The sequence below is a fragment of the Juglans microcarpa x Juglans regia genome, chromosome 6D (assembly GCF_004785595.1).
Source record: "Juglans microcarpa x Juglans regia isolate MS1-56 chromosome 6D, Jm3101_v1.0, whole genome shotgun sequence".
Taxonomy (NCBI): Eukaryota; Viridiplantae; Streptophyta; class Magnoliopsida; order Fagales; family Juglandaceae; genus Juglans; species Juglans microcarpa x Juglans regia.
In genome coordinates, this window is record NC_054604.1 from 31,360,396 (window position 1) to 31,382,512 (window position 22,117).

The following is a 22,117-nucleotide window of genomic DNA, read 5'->3' on the forward strand; positions in this document are numbered from 1 at the left end:
TTTTAAATTTTAATTTTGAAAACAAATCATGCCTAATCATGTCTTTCAAATATTTTTTTTTGGGTCCCCATCTTATCGGAAAAAATAATGATTGTGCTGTGGGTCTATGGAATTAAGTACAGTACGCAAGGTGATCGTTCATCTTCGCTGTTCGTCGTCATGGCTTGCGTTTGGAAGATTGGTACGTGCTCGGGGAGAAAGTAGTGCGATAGGCCTGTCGGCCTGTACTCTTCGTTTTAAATTAAGATAAATGTTTTGTACACGCAAAGATCAGTAAGCTTACAAAATGATTTGTCTTGATTGAGATGTTAGATTATAAAATTTTATTTATTAAAAGGTATTACATGATTTATAAAGAAATTTTATAAAAATAAATATATAGTTTAATGCGATAGTACGATAGATCTAATTTAACTTTATATGAATATGACGTAACATATCAAACTATATCAATATGAATTTATTTTTCAAAAATCTCTTTGTACACGAACCATTTCTCTTTTATTGTAATATAAAATTAACGTTTAATATCAAACTAGATAGTTGTAAGTTCACTGTCAAGATCTTTTTATAACTCTAGGTGCTGAACAAGCAAGACTACAAGCTTTTGACTTTTGAGATTGAAAATTCAATAGGTCTCCAAAACTGAAACCATTTGAATCTAGACCAACTCCATTTTAAATTTCTTCGCGTCATTTTAAGCCATTATCATTTAAATTGTTGACATTATATAAAGAATATGGTTGAGAATCCATTCATTTACTTTAAAAAAATCATATATTGGAGGATCCATGTTTGCTATATATATATATATATATTATGTTGACTGAGCTTAATCTTCCCAAAAAAGTTAAATAATTAGCTGAGTTCTTTAGGGAAAAGAAAAAAAAACTTTAATAATACGAGATAAGTATCTAAGTTACAGGGAATCATGGTTTGATACCATAGCTCTCTTGGTTTAATGACCTTTCAATCCTTTTTCTTTTTCTTTTTTTTTTTTCCTTTTTTTTAATGACCTTCAAGTCACGAGGGTGTTTCAAATAGATTAGTATCGATATGGAAGTTGTTTGCTTCAATCTTCATTGTATTTGAATATGACAATGTATAGATAAACAAAATCGACTGGGTTTAGTCAAACATGGATCGGCTGGATAACTGAATGCATTACTACTGTCTCTTACTCTATCCTTATAAATGGTTCACCTCATGGTTTCATTAAGTCATTAAGATGACTAAGACAAGGGGATTCTTCATCACCCTTTCTTTTCATATTGGGTAGTGAAGTTCTATCCAGACTGATCATTAGGGAGACCAACACAAACCTACTTGAAGGGATTGAGATTAATAGAAAAGACCCTACAATATCACACTTGCTGTTTGGGGATGACTTGATAATTTTCAACAAAGCTACCCTTCAATCAGCACAGTCTATACTCAATTGTTTCAATACCTACTCAAAATGGTCTGGCCAAAAAATTCACAACAACAAATCCATCATCTAATTAAGTACCAATCAAATTAGTTTCGAATGCCGTTCCAGTGACCACTTCGGTCAAGACACTGAAACGAAATATTTCGATATAAATAACTTTTTAGAATAATTTATATATGGATAAATTACATATATAAACTATATTCCAAAATAATAGAAATATAAATCATAAACTCAATAATTATTAACCTAAAGCTATTCTCCTGACTTTCATGTAGCGCATGCTGGCATAACATGATAATTTACACCTATGCCATTTGCCAACCTGAAATCACATATTTTCCAAGCCTGAATCCGAGCATTGTTTTCCAAACTTATGTTGTAGCACTAAATCAAATATTTGTAAACCTCTGATCAAGAATTTGAGCAGTACTTTTCCAAGCTTATGTTGTAGCATTATTCAATCAAATATAAGTAGCTAACGTAAATATTTCTAGGTTTTTATGTCGTATGCAAGTGTTTTGATATATTATGAAAATACATAAACAATTGCATGAAATAAGGCAACAAATACATGAACAATTGATAACTAAACTTAACAAAAGATGCATATGTGGGTTTCTCAATTTATATATAAGCTTGGCATATAATCTTTTTAAATAAACATGATTATGTGGACCTTGATCTAAATTAATGGTCATTCATGTACATTGGTCTGTACTGATAGAAAAGGATCCGTGGTTTTTTTACTGATAGAAAAAGACATTGATCTAAACTTTACCCAACTTTTATCTAAATGGGTCGACTTGCAATGATGAAGATCGACGATTTGCTTCAAGAAATAGAGTAGGAGCAGCGACTGCGAGTTTGCCATTGTGTGGAGAAGCCCAAGGCTCGAACTAACTTCAAGCTTGTACAGTGTGGAGGACTCAGAGGTGGTGTTGGCGTGTCGCACTATTGGTGGCGGCTAGGGGTTTGGTTTTGTAGAAAATACAAAATGGGTTTTGCGAAATAGGAGAAACTTGAAGAGACACAAAAATACGAAATGGGTCTTCATTTTCAATTATCTAGGAAAGTGATGGAGCAAATTGATGAAAATGTCATGAGCTTCACTGTAATTACAAAAATGCCATGGCCCATGTTTGCTTTCAACATTTCGGACCAAAATCTTAATTTTGATTGGTACACTAAAAATCGACCGGAATTGATCGAAACACACCGAAACAACCAAAAATTGACCCGGTATGAAACACCAACCTTCACCATGCCGATTACTATTCCAGCAAGGAAAATTCCAGCCATTTTGACCAATACGGAACGGTATTCAAAACATTGGTACCAATACTAGCCTTGATACTGTCTCCCCTCCATAACCTCCATCCTCCCCTTCAAATCTACAACCTCACCAATCAAACATCTTGGCTTCCTTTTCACAATTGGTAGATCCAAAAGCTCATTATTTGCTGGTATAATAGGAAAGATACATACTAGACTAAGTGGTTGGAGCTCAAAACTACTCTCTCAAGTTGGCTGCACCACTCTAATTAAATCTGTGGCTAGTTCAATTCCATCCTACCTCATGTCTTCCCTAAGTATCCCTAAATTTGTTTGCAGGAAAATTGAATCTCATATCAATACTTTTTGGTGGGGCTTTCATCCTAATAAAAAATCAAATTTCACTCCAAAAGGTTGGCACTCAATCTACCAACCAAAATCTAAAGGAGGTCTGGGCATAAGGTGAGTTATTGATTTCAACTTAGCACTCATCTCAAAGATAGGATGGAGCCTCACTACAAAAAAACCAAGCTTATGCCATCAATTTCTTTCCTTAAAATACTTGAAAACTTCATCATTTCTCAAAGTCACACCAAATCCATCAGACTCTTGGCTTTAGAAATGTGTCTTAAAAACCAAACCTCTCATTAAAGCCAATTTTTGCTATCAGATTGTTAATGATGTCCAAACAAAAGTTTGGGAAGACCCTTGGATACCTTCTCTGCAATCCTTCAAGCCTATTCCCAAAGATCACTCCATTCCACTAGACCCTAAGTTAATTGTTTCAGCTTTAATGTTAGAGCAACCTCGTAGATGGAACAATATCCTCCTTGCTGCTTTATTCCACCCTCAAATTGTCCAAGAAATCATAAAAAATCCATTTACCCCAAGCAGTCAACTCTCACATGACAGACAAACCAATCTGGGTTAATCATTACTCGAAAATTTTTTTTGTGAAATCAGCTTACGACTTTACCATATCACAGCAAAACTTCCAACCTGTCAGTAATTCCCCATTCTCAAAATCTGATTGGAAAAGGCTTTGAAAAATCAAGATTCAAGACAGACTAAAGTTGTTTCTCTGGAAGGTTATCTCTAATATTATCCCAACAGGGGCCAAACTGAGATCCCTTTGTCATGCTCAGAGAATGATACCATTTTCCCTATTATGCCATGTAGAAGAAGAAACCACTGACACTTATTCTTCATGTGTGCTCACTCACAAATCCTTTGGGGGCTATCTCCATGGCCTCTAAATATCTCATCCTTTGCTGCATAGCCTACCATGAGTGGTTAAAAATGATCCTAAACCCCTCCAAGCTCCTAAATTCGGGCAAAGAGATGTCACATAGCTTCCAACTATTTGCTATAATTGCCAAGTCATCCACAAAAACATTTGCCAACCTCCCCTCCTCTTCACTAATTCAGTGATCAAGGTCATCAACTCATGTGGAATACAAAAACTCAAATACAATCCAATCCACCCAAATGGATCCCTCCCCTATAGGTAAATACTCATTATCTTATGATGTAGCGGTCAGAGGCAAGGGATCACAATAGCTACTCTTTGTAAATCAAATTCGGGAGAAATCATCTTTGCAGCCTCCAGACATATAGAAATCCACCCAGTTTTTGGAGAAGCAATGGCAGAAAAAATGGCAATTGAGGAAGCAACTCACAGGCAACTAACTATATCATTGTAGAAGGTGACAGTCAAGTGGTAACAAATGCCATATCCAATCCTCCATCATCTCCTGACTGGTACATCTTCAACATTCTCACTTGAGATGTAAAAAAACTGGTGAACCGGTAAACCGAGTTTGATCGGTCCAGTACCCATTTTATTTTTCTTAAAACCGGTCAAAATCGGTCCGATGTCAATTTTTCTTTTTCTAAAACGGGATCTGACCAAACCAAACTAGTTTATATATATATATGTATATATTATAATTTTTTTATATTGTATGTAATTTTTATATATAATATATAATTATATATAAAATAGTTTTGTATTATATGATAAATTATTAATTAATATAATATTAAATTTTAAAATCTTATATCACTATAGTCTATAATACAATATATCATTATAGTCTATAATACAATTATAATATATATTATAATATACTACAATATATTATCACTATAGTATTATATACTATAATATAATATTATATATATTATATAATATAGTATATAGTATATTAAAACTGAAAAATTGGATCGAACTGGACCGGAACCGGTAAAACTAGAAGTACCGGTGCGGAGTCGGTTTTTAAAAATTCAAAACCAATGCATACAAATTTGGTCCCAAATTTTGTCCAAAATCGGACCGATTACACCCCTAATTCTCACAAACATCTCAATCTTACTAAAATCATTTCGGAGCTGGTCTACTCAAAAAACACGGCGCATAATTTGACGCAATAGGCCGCAACAAACAATGTGTTTGGCTGCATACCCCTTATTAAACTACCAGAATGTATGTTGAATTTTCACAATGGAAAGGACCCTTCTAATACTAGTTTAGTCTTTTGAATTTAGACTGTGTAAGTACCTCTTTAATTTTCCCCTTATATGTGTATATGTATATGTATATGTGTGTATACATATATATATATATGTATATGTGTGTGTGTGTGTGTGTGTATATATATATATATATATATATATATATATGATGATGATGCTTGTTTAATTAAAAAAAAAAACATTAAAGTTTTTTTATCTAGACATGCTACTTTGCATTTCTTTTCACATAATAACTCCAATAATTAACTGCATTACAGATACACTCACTTCTAGATTACTTCATCACCAGTCTAACCACTGCATGGAATGTTGGAATGCCCTCTAGCCAACCTACCTTGGTCGGCTGATATTGTGTTTTTTTCAACCAACAAACTTCCTAGACTTATTCTTGAGAGAACATCATTACTTATAAAAGCATATACGTCATTAACATGAATCACTCAATCTTTATTCCGCGCATCTCAAGTTTGTCAAGCTTCTTGGGTCTCCTGTAATATTTCAACAGCAGAGAACAGCAGACAACACTAACAGAAGAGGCAGCCATTGCAGCTCCAGCAATCCATGGTGGTAATCGGAATCTAGTGGATGGGAAAAGGATGCCGGCTGCAATTGGGATGCCAATTACGTTATATCCCAAAGCCCAGAAGTAATTCAATCGAATATGGAAGAAGGTTCTCCTGGAAAGGTCAATGGCTGTTATCACATCCTCCAAGTTGCTCTTCATGAGAACAATGTCTGCTGCCTCAATTGCAATGTCTGTGCCAGCACCAATCGCCATTCCAACATCCGCTGCCACGAGTGCTGGTGAGTCATTGATGCCATCCCCCACCATTGCAACTGTGTAGCCTAAAGCCTGTGGATGGAAAAAGAGATAATGTTTTCTATGACTAACAAGCCTCGGAGAATGAAGGGAAATACTTTTTGACACAATGTTATTAAAGGTACCTGCAATTCCTTAACTTTCTCTGCTTTCTGCTCAGGTTTGGCTTCTGCAACAACAGTTTTAATTCCAACTTCGTTGGCAATGGAATTGGCAGTTCCCCAATTGTCACCTGTCACCATGATGCTCCTGATTTTCATGGTACTCAGAACCGAAATGGCTTCTTCTGCACCTGGTTTCAGTGGATCAGATATGGCTAAAACTCCTACCACTTCACGATCAATGGATACTAGAATGCTAGTTTGGGCTTTCCCTTCAGCTTCGGCTAGTATATCTTCAGCATCCAATGGAATGGCGATGTTGTGGTCCAACATTAAGCTCTTGTTGCCTATGATGATTTCCTTGTTCCGGACAATGGCCTTCACCCCATGTCCAGTAATGGAAATGAAGTCTTGTGCTTCTGGCCAGGCTAGGTTCTCTCCATCTTCTCTGAATTTCTTGGCATACTCAACAATGGCCTTCGCTAGTGGGTGCTCACTGTTCACCTGTTGCAGTTATGTCAAACCAACAATATTATCAATATGTAACGTATAAAATACTTGAGTCCAGTCCATCTTTTTCAAATAATCAGAGCACATTAAATTGAAAAACAGCAATATGATAAGTCCAATATTTTCTTGACTTCACTCAGTTCTTCATAGAAGAAGGCCTACTTCAGTTGCAGCAATAAGTTCATTGAAATCTTGAACTGCCATGCTTGTTAACAGTCTTTTGTCAATGACGACAGGCTTTCCAACTGTGAGAGTTCCAGTCTTGTCAAAGACAATGCAGTTTACCTGAAATATTGTTAATCAGTACAAGAAGAACAAATCTCGAATGCTGAGAGGGTTACCCATCTGACTTGACCTAGAATAGATTATTTCAAGAATTCTCCTAGCAAGAACTACTATAGCCAGAAAAAGCAAAAGACATTGGCCAAGTGAGTAAAAAATAACATTCTCCCTAGTATATTCCAAAAAAGAAATAAAAATTAAAAAGAGAAAATATGAAAACCGAGAACAATTAGCCAACCATGTGATACTTGGCATAGCCCAAAATTTCCCTATAAATGGGCAATTGAGTAGAAATGAATAATGGCTTAACCACTCTAATAAAATCAATCCATTAGAAACAACTATGGTCAAGTTTCAAAATGTTATTGATTTTTTTTTGGGGGGGGGCGGGGAATGATAGTTGAGACTTAGTAAGAACACTGAGGGCAAGAGCAGTGATTGTGATTTCTTTTTCAAAGTGGCGTAAAAAACAGTACTTTCAGGGCAATTTTCGTTTTCTGATTCAGTCATTCTCAAAGCAAATGGAAGAAAAAGAGACATGAGCTGTGTATAAAAATCGTCTTGACCAACTAAAGCGAATAGAGCTTGGATTACTAAAATAAAAAAGTAAACAGTAGATGGGTGAAAATGCAAACCTTATGTGCACTTTCTAATGCTTGTCCCCCTTTGATAAGTACACCTTGAGTTGCACCAACTCCAGTGCCAACCATAACAGCAGTGGGTGTTGCCAGTCCTAGAGCACAAGGGCAGGCTATGACCATGACAGATATCCCAAACTGGAGTGCAAGCTCAAAGTCATCCATGGAAAATGGAATCCAAGATTCTGGGTACGAATGGAACTTCCCAGCTAAAAACCAGGCAAGCCAAGTTGAAAAAGAAAATACGATGACCTGCACCAAAAAAAAAAAAAAAAAAAAATTATTTCCTGATGTAAGCTCTGCAGAAATTATATACAACTTTGAACACTAAACAACATTATTCTAGATATGATGTAAAATCACTATATACTTACCAGGGGCACGAAGTATTTAGAAATGCGATCGGCAAACTTCTGAACAGGAGCTTTGGCCAACTGGGCTGACTCAACAAGTCGAACAATCTGAGAAAGAGCACTCTCTGATCCTACCCGTGTTGCTTTTATGCGCAACACCCCATTCACATTCAAAGTGCCTCCAATCACTGTATCTCCCTTTCTCTTTGCCACTGGCCGTGCTTCTCCTGTTATCATACTCTCATTTACATGGCTTTGACCCCATATCACAAAACCGTCTGAAGCCACTTTTGCTCCAGGAATAACTTTAATCACATCATTCTTTTGTATCAACTGACTGTCGATCTCTTCTTCACTCATGACATTTCCTTCGTCATCTAAGGTTAACAATGTTGCTGTCTCAGGTGCCAAATCCATAAGTTTAGCAATGGCCTCTGATGTCTTTCCCTTAGCCAAAACCTCTAAATACTTCCCAAGTAGAATAAATGAGATAAGCATTGCACTGGTCTCAAAGAAATCTGTACCTTTAAAATCTTTTGAGGTAGCAGCTCTCAACACAGAGTAGACTGAATAAATGTAGGCAGCATTTGTTCCTAAAGCGATTAAAACATCCATGTTAGCAGAACCATGGCGCAATGCCCTGTAGGATCCACTGTAGAATCGCCGACCTATGATGAATTGAACTGGAGTTGATAGCACCCACCTCAAAAACATACCAACAGTGAGCATATTGACTACTTCAGTATCAAATCCACGCTTAATTCCAGGTATATACTTAAAAACCATGGAGGTTAAAAATACAGGAATTGTAAAAACCAAACTCCACAAAAAGGATCTATAATATTGCCTAATTTCCTCTTCTCTATGAGTTTCTCTTCCTCCTCCTCCTTTGGGATATATGCTAGCCTTGAAGCTTCTTGACCCAATTGACTCAATCTCATTAATGAAGGTTCTGGGTCCTGTCATTTCTGGTTTGTAAGAAAGGGATATTTTGTTGTCTTTCAAAGACATATTTACATCTTGAACTCCTGGAAGTGCTTGTAGAGACTCTTTGATCGCTCTCATGGAATGATCACTATGTACACCATCAATTTTGAGATCTATCTTGCTCATGTCTTCACCTGAACTAATAAGCATGGCTTCATATCCAGTATCTTCTATGGTTTTCACTAACTGGTTGTAGCTCACAATCTTTGGATCATAATGAATCTCTGCTTCTTTAGTTGCTAAGGCCACCTGTACCATCTGTACACCACGAATTGCTTGCAAAGCTGATTCAATAGTTGAGGTGCAGGATGTGCAAGTCATTCCATTTATGCGTATTCGGCGTGCTTGAGTGGATCTATCATATATCTCATCTTCGATTAATTTGGTTTCAAATCCAACATCCTCAATAGTCTCACGAATGGTCTCCGCCTATATGAAGTTATATTCCAATAAAAAGCTTAGTAATTTGAAAAAAAAAAACATCTTAGACAAAGAGTACCGTTAAATGTTGAGGATGAGTGAAAAAAGAAAATCATTATTAGACGAGAAACAGAACATACACTAGCTAATCATTATTACTTAGCATAATCATCCTGAATCCAACCTTTCCAGCTAATTTGTGAGAAAAACACCAGCACTCTCTATGAGCTAGACAATACATTATGAATGGCACTGACATCACCTAAAAGTTATCTATTCAAAATATTATTGAGAACACAGAAGGCTTACAAAGGCCAGAGGAAGTAGTGATCCAAGCCTATCAGCTGATCACCATGGCGTGCAGAACTTCTGTGGGAAAATGCATAGTGGATTACAAGGAAAAAGGAGAAATTTATCCAGGCTAATTTTTACTAGGCGCAAATTAAATGTCACTGGCTACAAACTGACCTGTTCAGCCCAATACTTGAGCAGGCTAACAAAAAGTTTAGTCATGAGCATAACGGACACTATTGTTCCAGTGTAGATGAGAACCAATGATTAGCTTTTTGGAAAATTTCCAAAGTAACAATTTCGACTAAATCTTTCTTTATATACAGCATAAGCGTGCAGGGCTAGAATTCAAAATCATTGCATAAGGTCAACTTCAAAAGCTAGACCCTAAAATCAGCACGCGACTGATTATGATTTATAAGTTAATAATTATAATCAGCAGCCATTAAAACTGGATAGGGCACAACCCAAGCTTGCACTGGAGTTGTAACCTTCAGCCTCAGGCTTCCTTAGCATAACCTAAACTATATACCTAAATCAGTTTTGGGTAGAAGACTATATATTTCGTATATGTCATGGTATTGGGAAAATAACTTATCTTTCAGTCATTCCATTGCAGTCAATGGGAAGAATTTTTTTTTAAAAAAAATTACGATTGTATATGACACAGGAAATGAATTCGGCAAACCATTTTCAAATGTTAATTTGTTTCCTCATTTTGAAGTCTGAAGAGCTGCAATTAACTATCCATTACTTTCTGGCAATAATTCCTAGGGTTCCTTGACCGAAAATTGACCATATCTTTTCACCTTAACTTCTTGTACTCGAGAACAAAAGAGTTTCTGCTTAAAAAAAACAAAAAAACAAAAAAACAAAAAACAAAAAATTTCACTAAACCCATTTAGAAAAGGTCAAAATTAAAATTTTTCCCAATACACATTTCCGAAAAAAGAAATTTCTTCGGAGACAAACTGCCAAAAGTGAATCCAAACAAGAAATCAAACAAAACCCAGGATTGTGCGGGGTCCAACTTACGTACGTTTACGAAGCTAGGATAAAACAGGACCTGCGCCTTGTTGTTCAAGACATCGATAACGGCCTCGCGTATCCCAGGAAGCCGCTTGATCGCCTTCTCGACCGATCCAGCGCATGCGGAGCATGTCATTCCCATGACAGAGAATACGGCCTTGGCCTCCGACCCCAGCTCCACGCTGCTTTCTTGCACCGACACGCCCTTGGGGTAATTGGGCATCGACGGATAGTGAGGCCGCGGTGACAGGTTCCCATGACTCTCACGCCCAATGCAAGCTAACGCCAACAACTTGGTCGCCATGGACGTATGATGTTAATATAAAAATATGCGTGAACGTCTCTGTCTCTCTGTTGAAATTCTTTGCTTGTGCAAGTTACGAAAGAAGGAATTTAAAACTTAAATAAATAAGAGGAGAGGGAGGGTACTGGGTAGCGTCAAAGAAACGTAGCCCAGGCCAGTTCCCAAAGAGAGACAGAGGTATTGTGCTCATTGGTAAAGATGGACGGAGCTATAATTCAGGATCTAGGCGACAAGCGGTGAAGGATGCATTTGACCATAAAAAGACGTATAAAATAAAAAGGCAATCGAGTGGGATCGTGGGTCCTCCCATGACTTGTATTTCACGCCATGATTACAGCAGAATCTCTAAAGCTGTTTGCACTATGCTAGTTTCGATGCTGGAATAAGTTCCCAGTTCCCAGTTCCCAGTTTTGTGGCGTTAAATGGCTGCATCGCCAGCTATAAAGCTTTGAAGTTTTATAGTTGGGGTTTGGTAGCGGCAGGTCATCTGAAGTTTTGGGGCCGTTTAAACCCCGCGGCCGGGATTTATGGCAACGGTATTGGAAATATTTTCAAAAAATATATATATATATATATATTATATTTATTGTTTATAATATTTTGGAGATTTATTTTTAAAAGTTATAAATTATTTTGTAAAGAAAGAAATTAAAGAAAATTTATAAACTATTGCTTATGGTTATAATAAATTGAATCCATTGTTGTGCTTGTAGTTGTCAAGTGACTCAGTGGTATTGACATTCACTATCTACGTTGAAAGTAGAGGATTGAACCACACCTCTATCAAATAGGAGTTTTAATTATTTTGTAGAAAGGATGGCCTCTACTACGGGTCTGGGCTTGTGCAGCCCAGCCAGCAAGAGGGCACCCAGCCCAATTGGCCCAAGGCACAATGCAAATGCGATTTGCAATTAAAATGAAAAGCCGCACCTATTGGCATGACTATTGGATTAAGTCCAACTTATGTGTTGGTTGGCAGCAGGTGTAATTTATATACCAATTTACATCAGATTGCAGAAAAATGAAAAGTTATAACTTTTCATTCACATTATTTGACCTTCTATAAATAGACTCATTGGCCTAAAAAATATAATATACAAAATGGAAAGAAGACAATTTCAAAATTCTCTCTCTCTCAAAAGTTTTCATTTCTTCAAAACTTTTTATTAGGATCTGTTCATTCTACAGAGAAAAAATTTCTAATCTCTTGGTTGAATAGAAAAATCTGAGGGTATTCGAGATCTAATTTCATGTGTGCATAATGCAATTAGACAAACAGATTTGTTCTGGATTTCATTGTATCTTGGAGACAAATTCGCTTGTAATCTGTGTGCATATCGTTATTGGTGGGGGCGAATATTGTTTTAAGGAAAACGACATTCGTAACGCTCATTGAAGCAAACTTTTCTCTCACTATTTTCTGTTTTGCAGCCACTTTTGCACCAACAATCTTAAGACAATATGTGATTATCAATGGCACATAGTTTGAGAGAGTTTGCTTCAAATTTTGTAAAACCTGAACGCTTTGATGGAGCCAATTTTCAACACTAACAAAAGAAAATGCATTTTCTCTTGGCCAATCTCAAAGTGGTGTATGTTCTAACCACTCCTAGACCATCTGTAAATGAAGACGAAACAATCGCTTTAAGTCAAGCACGGATCAAATGGGAACAAGATAACTACATCAGTAAGGGGCATATTTGCAATGCAATGTCTGACACATTGTTTGACACATACCAAAACAAAACAATTGCCAAGGATCTATGGGGCGCACTTGAGACTAAGTATATTTTAGAAGATGCTATGAGTAAGAAGTTTATGGCTACAAAATTTTTCAATTATACAATGGTAGATTCTATGCCTGTTGTTGAACAATTCAATAAGATTATGCATATTCTTAATCAATTGTCTCAACATGAGATGAAAATAGATGAATCCATATCGGTTTCCTCCATTATTGATAAACTTCCTCAATCATAGAGAAATTATAAAAGAAGTTTGAAACATAGAAGAGAGGAAATGTCTCTAGAAGAATTAGGTCAACATCTTTGTATAGAAGAAGAGATTAGGCTTAGAGACATTAATGAAGAGCGTGACTCTTTGACTTCCAACATGCACATGGTAGAAGAAGGAAAAACCCACAAACCCGGACAACCCAGTGAATCCGGATATGAAAACTGGAAGAGAAAGAATAATTTTTGAAGAAAGTAAAGTCACTTCCAAAATGAGAATCAGAAGAATCTGGGAGTAAGTTGCTTCCATTGTGGCAAGCAAGGCCATTACAAAAGAGATTGTCGTTTTCTTAAAAATGAAAGATGAGACTCTGGTTCTAGAGAGAATTATGAGGTCATGATCTCTGAGATTAACACTCTTGAAGGAGATAACTCTTGGTGGATTGATTCAGGAGCAACAAGGCATGTCTGTAAAGACAGGATCTTGTTCAAGAGGTACGAGCTAATGGAAGATGGCTATGTTCTATACATGGAGAACTCGTCTACTGCCATAGTTGAAGGCAAATGGACCATAAAAATGGAGTTTACCTCTGGAAAAGTTCTTACCCTCAAGGATGTGTATCATGTACTAGAAGTTAGAAAAAATCTTGTATCTGGTAGTCTTCTGAATAAGTTTGGATTTAAATTGATTTATGAGCCAGATAAATTTGTACTGACCAAAAACGGTAATTTTATGGGGAAGAGATATCTAAGTGAAGGCATGTTCAAACTCGAAATTATTAATTAAATTAATATTTTACTTAATTTATATTATTTGTGACATTGTTGTTTAGAACACATTATGAATATGAATGCAAACAAATAAAAAATGTGACTTCTATATATGATTTTTTTCTATATATTGCTATGTTTATAGAATGCATTTAAAGGATCAAGTTAATTGAATAGTTGTACAAAGCATTTTATGGTATTTGAGAAATATCATGGATTATGGTATTGAGTACAACGGATTTCCTTCGGTTATAGAACGAGGTTTCCTTCGATTGTAGAAGGAATATAGATGCCAGCTGGGAGCTGAGCATGATAATCAAATCAACCAGTGGGTGGATATTTACCCTTAGTGGAGGAGTAATTTCCTGAGATCAAAGAAGCATGCATGCATAACTTACTTAGCCATGACGATTAAGTCTATAGCATTGGTTTCTTGAAGCAAATAGGTAGAGTGGCTAAGAAATTATTGATAGAGATTTCGGATTTGGCAAAAATCAATGCCACTAATGTCTTTGCATGTGACAGTCAGACTATATTGTCACGGGCCTAAGCTATGTATATAATGGTAAGTCTAGGTATATTAAGGCAATTACTCACATATAGAGTAATTACGATTAATTTTACGAGATATTGTTGGAACTGAAATATCCATTAACTAAAGAACTTGCAAGAGATTTGATGTGGGATATCAAAGGGATGGGTTTAAAGTCAAAACAATAAAATCACCAATAATGGAAACTCAACTCAACTCATGAACATATCATGACTTGAGTTCATGAGCAAAGTACACTATATGTTTGTGGTTTGAAAGCACTAAGATATCAAAATTAGTTTGAAAACTATTTTATCATTCTAAGGTTTGAAGTACTTGGTACTGTAATGAAAATAAGAGGTTGAGCAATAAGCTCTTAATAGACTTATAACATGGTTATGTTAAAATGTTTAGTTATAGGACAATTTCGATAAGTCTACCTATATGAGTGTCGGGAGTGGTGCCGCCTCCTATGCTAATTAGGCTTTGTCTCTAGAGCGCTCATGAAACCAGGATATAGACACAAGGTCAATCCACGTGTTGACTTTTATGAACTACCCAAAGAGAAGAGAATTTATATGTGAGATATATCCGGCTAATCATATAGAATCACCAAAGCATGTCTACTATGTAATTCTGGTTAACTTTGATGTATTTTCACTATGTGAAGGTTCAAATCCAAAAACACCTTCATTTATATATAAGTTTTCCTATTTAACTAGGATATATTATAAAAATGGTGGGGGATTGTTGGAAATATTTTCAAAATATATATATTATATTTATTATTTATAATATTTTGGGGATTTATTTTTGGAAGTTATGAATTATTTTGGAAATAGAGAAATTAAGGAAAGTTTATAAGCTATTGCTTATGGTTATAATAATTTGGGTCCATTGTTGTAGTCCAGTGGCTTAGTGGTATTGACCATCACTATCTACCCTGAAGGTAGAGGATCGAACTGCACCTCTATCAAAGAGGAGTTCAAATTATTTTGTAGAAAGGATGGCCCCTACTACTGGTCTGGGCGTTTGCGGCTCAGCCAGCAAGAGGGCGCCAAGCCTAGTCTGCCCAAGGCACAGTGCAAATGCGGTTTGCAATTAAAATGAAAAGTCGCACTTGTTGGGTTTCGAACCCGTGCAAGATGGTTGGTAAGGAAGCAGCATGACCGTTGGATTAAGTCCAACTTATGTGTTAGTTGGCAGCAGGTGTAATTCATAGACCTGTTTACATCAGATTACAGAAGAATGAAAAGTTACACATCCTTTGCCCTTTTATAAATAGACCCATTGGCCTACGAAATATAATATACAGAATGGAAAGAAGGCAATTTCAAAATTCTCTCTCTCCCAAAAATTTTCATTTCTTTAAAACTTTTTATTAGGATATGTTCATTCTGCAGAGAACAGATTTCTAATCTCTTGGTTGAATAGAAAAATCTGAGGGTATTCAATGTCTAATTTTGTGTGTGCATAACGCAGTTAGACAAACAGACTTGTTCTAGACTTCATTGTATCTTGAAGGCAAATTCGCTTGTAACCCATTGCATACCGTTATTGGTGGGGGCGAATATTGTCGTAAGGAAATCGACATTCGTAACGTGCATTGAAGTAAACTTTTCTTTCACAATTTTCTGTTTTGCTGCCTCTTGTGCACCAATAAACGATGCATTGGATTGTCGTTAATCAACTCATCATTTTGCAATGAATGCATGATGTTACCTTTATTGGCATGGATGGTCGAGAGATTTGAGACTTAGGCCCGTTCGGATAGAGATGAGATTAGATGAGTTGAGATTGTTTGTGAATAATAGTGAGATTTATAAGTTAAAATTTGTGAATAATAGTGAAATGAGACTCATCTCTTAATCCAAACCGGTTCTAACTTTGTTTCCCATTGAGACCGATCTTTCACATTTCCATTCATGGACTAGCTTTGTAGGTATCCTTTTTTATCATATACATAAATTCAAATGAAAAATGATTTACATGCAACATTTTTTACAACATTTTACACAACTATGTTTTAAATGAGAGGTATTTTTGAAAAACATCTTATAAAAGTAACATTATTTTACAAAAATACTCTCATTTTATAACATTGTTGTGTAATGTGTTGTGTGTATATCACTACTCAATTCAAATATCATCCACCTTATAATTAAATTAATTAAATCCCTCAATCATGACACAAATTATTTAAATAAGCGAGTATAACATGTTTAAGAAGCATTTTTGAGAATATCAACTTGGCTTAGGAAATTGTCCATTCTTTGCATAAGAAGACTAATTGAGGTAATGTGATGTTGAAAATTGATATGGCTAAGGCGTATGATCGGGTGGATTGGACTTTTTTAAATTCGGTTATGGAAGGCTTTGGTTTCTCTCCGCAGTTGTGTGGGTTGGTGGCAAGATGTGTTTCCTCTGCTTGGTATTAAATATTGATGAACGGAACTTACAAAGATTTTTTTAAACCTACCTGAGGACTTTGTCAAGGAGATGCTTTATCTCCTTATATGTTTATTATTTTGCAGGAAGTTCTTTCTCAACTCATAAAGAAGAATTTTGCGAATGGTAAGATAGGGTCTTTTCACCACCCCCGAGGGGTGCCCTTGGTTTCTCACTTACTCTATGCGGATGACCTATTAATTTTTGCAAATGGTAAGAAGAGGTCTATTCTAATGCTTATCAAAACTCTTAAGCAATATGATAGATTGGTCGGGTCAATTGATTAATAAAGAGAAATCGAGTATTTTTCTTTCGAAGTGAATTGCTTATGCTAGGAGGTGGAGTTTATTAAGGATGACAGGTTTTGTTGAAGGGAATCTGGGTGTTCCTTTGGTTTCAGGACGCCTCAAGGTACGTGCTTTAGAGCCTCTAGTCAATAAACTTTAGAACATGGTGGCTGGGTGGAAATTTAAATTGTTATCACAAGGTGGTCAGCTCACTTTAATCAGACATGTTCTATCATTGATGGAATCCTATCAATTGGCGATATTGGATATTCCTAACATTCTTTACGCTAAGATAAATTCTTTACTTTTTTTTTTTTTTTGTGGTGGTATAAATGGTAGAGTTAAACATAAATGGTGTTCCTGGTTTAAAATTTGTAAGCCTATTTGCGAGAGAGGACTGGGCATTAGAGATTTTGTAGAAGTAAAAAGATCCTTGCATATGAAGCTTGCTTGGCATATGATGACAGTTGATAATTTATGGACACAGTTTTTTAAGGCCAAGTATTTAAAAAATGGCAAGCATTTGCAGGAAGTGAAACCAGATAAAGGATCAAGGTTTTGGCGTTCTATTATTCGTGTCCTTCCTGAAGTTCTAGAGAATGTCCAATTTTGGATTAAGGAAGGTAAGGCCTCCTTTTGGTTTGATCGGTGGTTAGCCTCAGGACCATTATGTGCTCAGATTCAGGAAATAAGAAACCAAAAACTTCAGGTTCGGGAGTGCTGGGATCGAGCTGGGTGGAAGGTTGATATGTGAGTAGAGTTGTTGGGCACAGAGCAAGCAAATGTAGTGATGAGGTCAGGTTTATCATGCACGAAGGGACTGGATATTCCCATCTGGGAACCACCAACTGATGGGAAATTTACTACGGCAAGTGCATGGGAGGTTGTATGTGTCTGTGCAGAGAATGTCCCAATGTTAAAATGGTTATGGCATCCCCTGCTCCTTAAGTGTGCGTCTAATTGCATGTGGGAATCGTGGTTTGCTTGCCATCCTATTGATACGCGTATACAATAAGTGGGCATTCAATTGGCTTCTAGGTGTAATTCCTGTCAGTATGGTAAGATGGAATCTTTGGATCATGTTCTATTAAGATTGATATCAAGAAAGTGCCAAAAAGATGCAGAGCATCGAATTCTTTTCTGTATATACATTAAAGCAGAAATGCTTTATATACCGTGTATAATAGGCGGGAAAGAAATATTTTAAATACCTAAGCAACAAAACTAACCTATCTGTTACTAAAAATGTAACTAAAATGTAACTTACTAAAAAGAGAAATAATAGAGACGTAACAGAACTAAAACAGAACTAATGGAAACAATACTATCTCTAATACCCCTCCTTCAAGATGGAACATGTATGTTGATAAGGCCCAACTTGGATACAAGATCAGAAAACAAAGGAAATCCTAATGGTTTAGTAAAACAATCTGCCAATTGATGATGAGAGGAAACATGAAAAAGCTTCACAACTTCTGCTTGAACCTTGTCACGAACAAAATGGCAATCTATTTCTATGTACTTTGTTCTTTCATGAAACATAGGATTAGTTGCAATATGAATGGCAGCCTTGTTGTCACAATAGAGAGCAACAGCTTGAGAGTGAGGAACTTGTAAATCATGGAGCAAAGAAAGTAACCACACAAGCTCACAAACTGTGTTAGCCATGGCTCGATATTCAGATTCAGCTGAGGATCTGGAAACTGTGCATTGCTTCTTGGATTTCCATGAAATGAGAGATGTGCCAAGAAAAATACAAAAGCCTGTTATAGATCTTCGAGTGTCCTGACAGCCAGCCCAATCTGAGTCAGCAAAAGCAGTCAAGTGAAGATTGGAACTAGTAGGAAAAAATAAACCTTTGCCAGGAGAGTCTTTAATGTATTGTAAAATTCTCTGAGCAGCATGAAGATGAGGCAGTCGAGGAGAGTCCATGAATTGACTTAAGGTGTGGACTGTAAAAGTGATACATAGCCGTGTGATAGTAAGGTAAAGAAGTCTGCCCACTAATCTCCTATAGGCCTTAGGATCTTCCAAAATAGCACCATCAACTCGAGATAGCTTGAGGTGTTGTTCCATGGGAGTTTTAACAGGTTTAGAGCCCATGAATCCAGTATCTGATAAAATCTCTAAGGCATATTTCCTTCAAGACAAAGAGATACCAGAACTATTCCTTGCAACTTCCAAACCCAAAAAATATTTCAAAGACCCAAGATCCTTAAGCTTGAATTTCTGATCAAGGAATGTTTTGAAAATATTGACAGCTTCTATATCATTGCTAGCAATGAGGATGTCATCCACGTATACTAGTAAAGCAATAAAACTGGTGCCTTGCAATCGTGTAAAAAGAGAGTAATCTGTTTTGGATTGTTTAAAACTAAGATCAAGAATGGTAGAAGAAAACTTAGCAAACCATTGTCTTGAAGCTTGTTTTAAACCATACAATGATTTGTTCAACCTACAAACTCGTGTATCACTTTGTCACCAAAACCAGGAGGCAAGGACATGTAAACTTCTTCCAACAAATCTCCATGAAGGAAGGCATTGTTGACATCCAATTGGATTAGATGCCAACCTTTTGCAGCTGCTATGGCAAGAAGACACTTGACAGTAACCATTTTGGCAACTGGACAAAAAGTATGAAAGTAGTCTACTCCTTCTTGTTGTGTAAAACCCTTAGCAACCAATCTTGCTTTATACCTCTCGAGTGTCCCATCAGATTTCAATTTTACTCTATAAACCCATTTGCATCCAATTGGACTCTTTCCATGGGGAAGATTAGTTAATGTCCAAGTGTTATTGTTTTCTAAGACTTGAATTTCTTCAGCCATAGCAATTTTCCAATGAGGAATTTTGACAGCTTGGTGATAAAACTTGGGTTCAACAAAAGTTGAAAGAGCTAAGGTGAAGGCTTTGTGTTTAGATTATAAATGAGAATAACCAATAAAATGAGAAAGTGGATATTGCTTACCTGATAAAGAACCAGAATTCCCAATTGAAGATGAAGAAGAGCAAGCCTATGAGGATGCCAAATGGCAATGAAAATCTTGCAAATAACCAGGTGGTTTATGTACTCGAGAAGATCTTCTAGGAAGAGAATGATCTTGTGAAGGTGTGGATTGATTAGGAACAGGTTCTGTATGAGTGGATTCTGAATGTGTGGATTCTGAATTGACAGGTTCTGTAGAATCTGATAGAGATGAACTCACTGGAATGGATGGAAAAGAAACATGTTGATCAAGAATAGGTGTAGGAAAGACAGGAGAGGATTGTGGTAAAGCACTGAGATTTTGATTTAATGACTTAAAGGAAAAGATGTGTTCATGAAAAACAACATCTCGAGATACAAAAACAGTATGACTATCAAGGTCATAGAGTTTGTATCCTTTAATAGCAAGAGGATAGCCAATGAAAATGCATCTTCTAGCTCGAGGAGCAAATTTAGATCGATTGTGAGCTAGTGTAGAAGCATAACAAAGAGAACCAAACACTTTGATGTGAGAAAATGAGGGTGGTTTTTTGAAAAGTAATTCATATGGTGTTTTGTTTGCTAGCAAGGGAGAATGAATCCTGTTAATGAGATACACTGCTGTAAGAATGCAGTCAGACCAGAAAAACAAAGGGATATTGGACTGAAAAAGAAGAGCACGAGCAACATTGAGAATATGTTGGTGCTTCCTCTCAACTACTGAATTTTGTTGAGGGGTGGCCACACAAGATAATTGGTGAACTATGCCTTTAGAAGAAAAAAAATGAGACATAGCAAATTCAGTGCCATTGTCTATCCTTATAGTTTTGATGGAATAATCAAATTGATTGGCAACCATATTAATGAAATTTTGCAGTAGCACTCGAGTTTCAGATTTTGACTTCATCAAATAAACCCAAGTACTTTTAGAAAAGCCATCTACAATGGTTAAGAAATACTTAAAACCATCCAATGACTGAGACTGAAATGGGCCCCATATATCACAGTGAATAAGATGAAAAGGACATGAAGAAATGTGTTCACTGTGAGAAGGAAATGGCAATCTCTTGTGTTTAGCAAGTGGGCAAATTGAACATGGAATGTCATTATTTATGGAAGCAGTAGGTACAATAGAAGACAACAACTTTATTCGAGAAAAGGATGGATGACCCAACCTTTTATGCCAAATATCAAACTCAGAATGATTAGATTGTGAAACATAAGCAGAATTGAAATTTGAATTACAAGGAAGAGTAACATGATCATCTGATTTTTGCAGTATGTATAATCCTCCTTTGGCTTTACCCTTCCCAATCATTCTCCAATGGGTGAGGTCCTGTATATAGCAAGCATTACCAGAAAAAATTAAGCAACAGGATGTTGATTTGGTTAGTTGGCTAACAGAAAGAAGATTGAATTGAAAAGAAGGTACACACAGAACATTATGCAAAATGAGCTGCGGAGATAGATGAATGGAACCAATATGTGTAACTGGTGCAGAAATGCCATTGGGCATTTTGACAAACGAGTTATGTGTGGAATGAAAAGAAGTGAAAAGTGAAGTGGAATAGACCATATGATCCGTAGCACCGGTGTCTATGATCCAATCATCTGAAGTAATGTGCATAGGAAATGCTGTTTTAATGGAAAAAACAGAAGAAAATTTACCCGAAAGATGATCGACTGAAGAAATCACATTGGCTGTCTGAGACACATGTGATTCAGAATTGAGAAGAGCTATAAGATGTTGGCATTGTTGTGGTGTGAGTGGAAATGAAGAGGTAGAATCACCAACAACTTGATGAGCTGAAGATGATGGGGTGGAATATTTTCCTTTGGAGCGATATCCAGGAGGATATTCGTGTAACTTGAAGCATTTTTCAATGGTATGCCCAGGAACAGAGCAATGGGAGCAAATAGGTCTATCTTTGCGAGTGGAGGGTTTAATCTGATGAGCCTGTTTTGCTGTTGATGAGGCTGAATGACTCATTCTCTCAAGTGCGTGGTCAAATCCTTTTGATTGATCCACTTCCTCCTATGAACAAGGTTTTCTCTCTTGTTCTTCAAGAAGAGCGCCAAAGAGACATTGGATCACCTCTTATCTCTCACATTCCATCTGCTGCACTCTCATCAACAGCAAAACAGAACTAATGGAAACAATACTATCTCTAATATGTTCTATACA

At 36.4% G+C, this 22,117-nt stretch overlaps 1 protein-coding gene across 2 annotated transcripts; it reads right to left on the reverse strand.

Annotated features, from left to right (window-relative positions):
- Positions 1-5,469: 5,469 nt before the first annotated feature.
- LOC121234838 (probable copper-transporting ATPase HMA5) lies at positions 5,470-11,351 on the reverse strand. Of its 2 annotated transcripts, none has more exons than XM_041130956.1 (6): positions 10,684-11,351; positions 7,968-9,362; positions 7,591-7,845; positions 6,836-6,958; positions 6,188-6,667; positions 5,470-6,095 (listed from the first exon to the last, which is right to left on the reverse strand). In XM_041130956.1, exons 1-6 carry the CDS (start codon positions 10,975-10,977, stop codon positions 5,679-5,681), a joined length of 2,964 nt encoding a protein of 987 aa, XP_040986890.1. In that variant the 5' UTR covers positions 10,978-11,351; the 3' UTR covers positions 5,470-5,678. The 2 variants fall into 2 exon arrangements, with proteins under 2 accessions (XP_040986890.1, XP_040986891.1); XM_041130957.1 differs by having other exon boundaries at positions 10,680-10,815.
- Between the last annotated feature and the right edge of the window lie 10,766 nt (positions 11,352-22,117).

Coding starts and splice junctions, on each gene's coding strand:
- LOC121234838 (XM_041130956.1), bottom strand. CDS start 10,977: ATGGCGACCAAGTTGTTGGCGTTAGCTTGCATTGGGCGTGAGAGTCAT. Junction 7,846..7,967: donor CTAAATACTTCGTGCCCCTG/GTAAGTATATAG, acceptor TTTTTGGTGCAG/GTCATCGTATTTTCTTTTTC. Junction 6,959..7,590: donor CATTAGAAAGTGCACATAAG/GTTTGCATTTTC, acceptor ACAATATTTCAG/GTAAACTGCATTGTCTTTGA.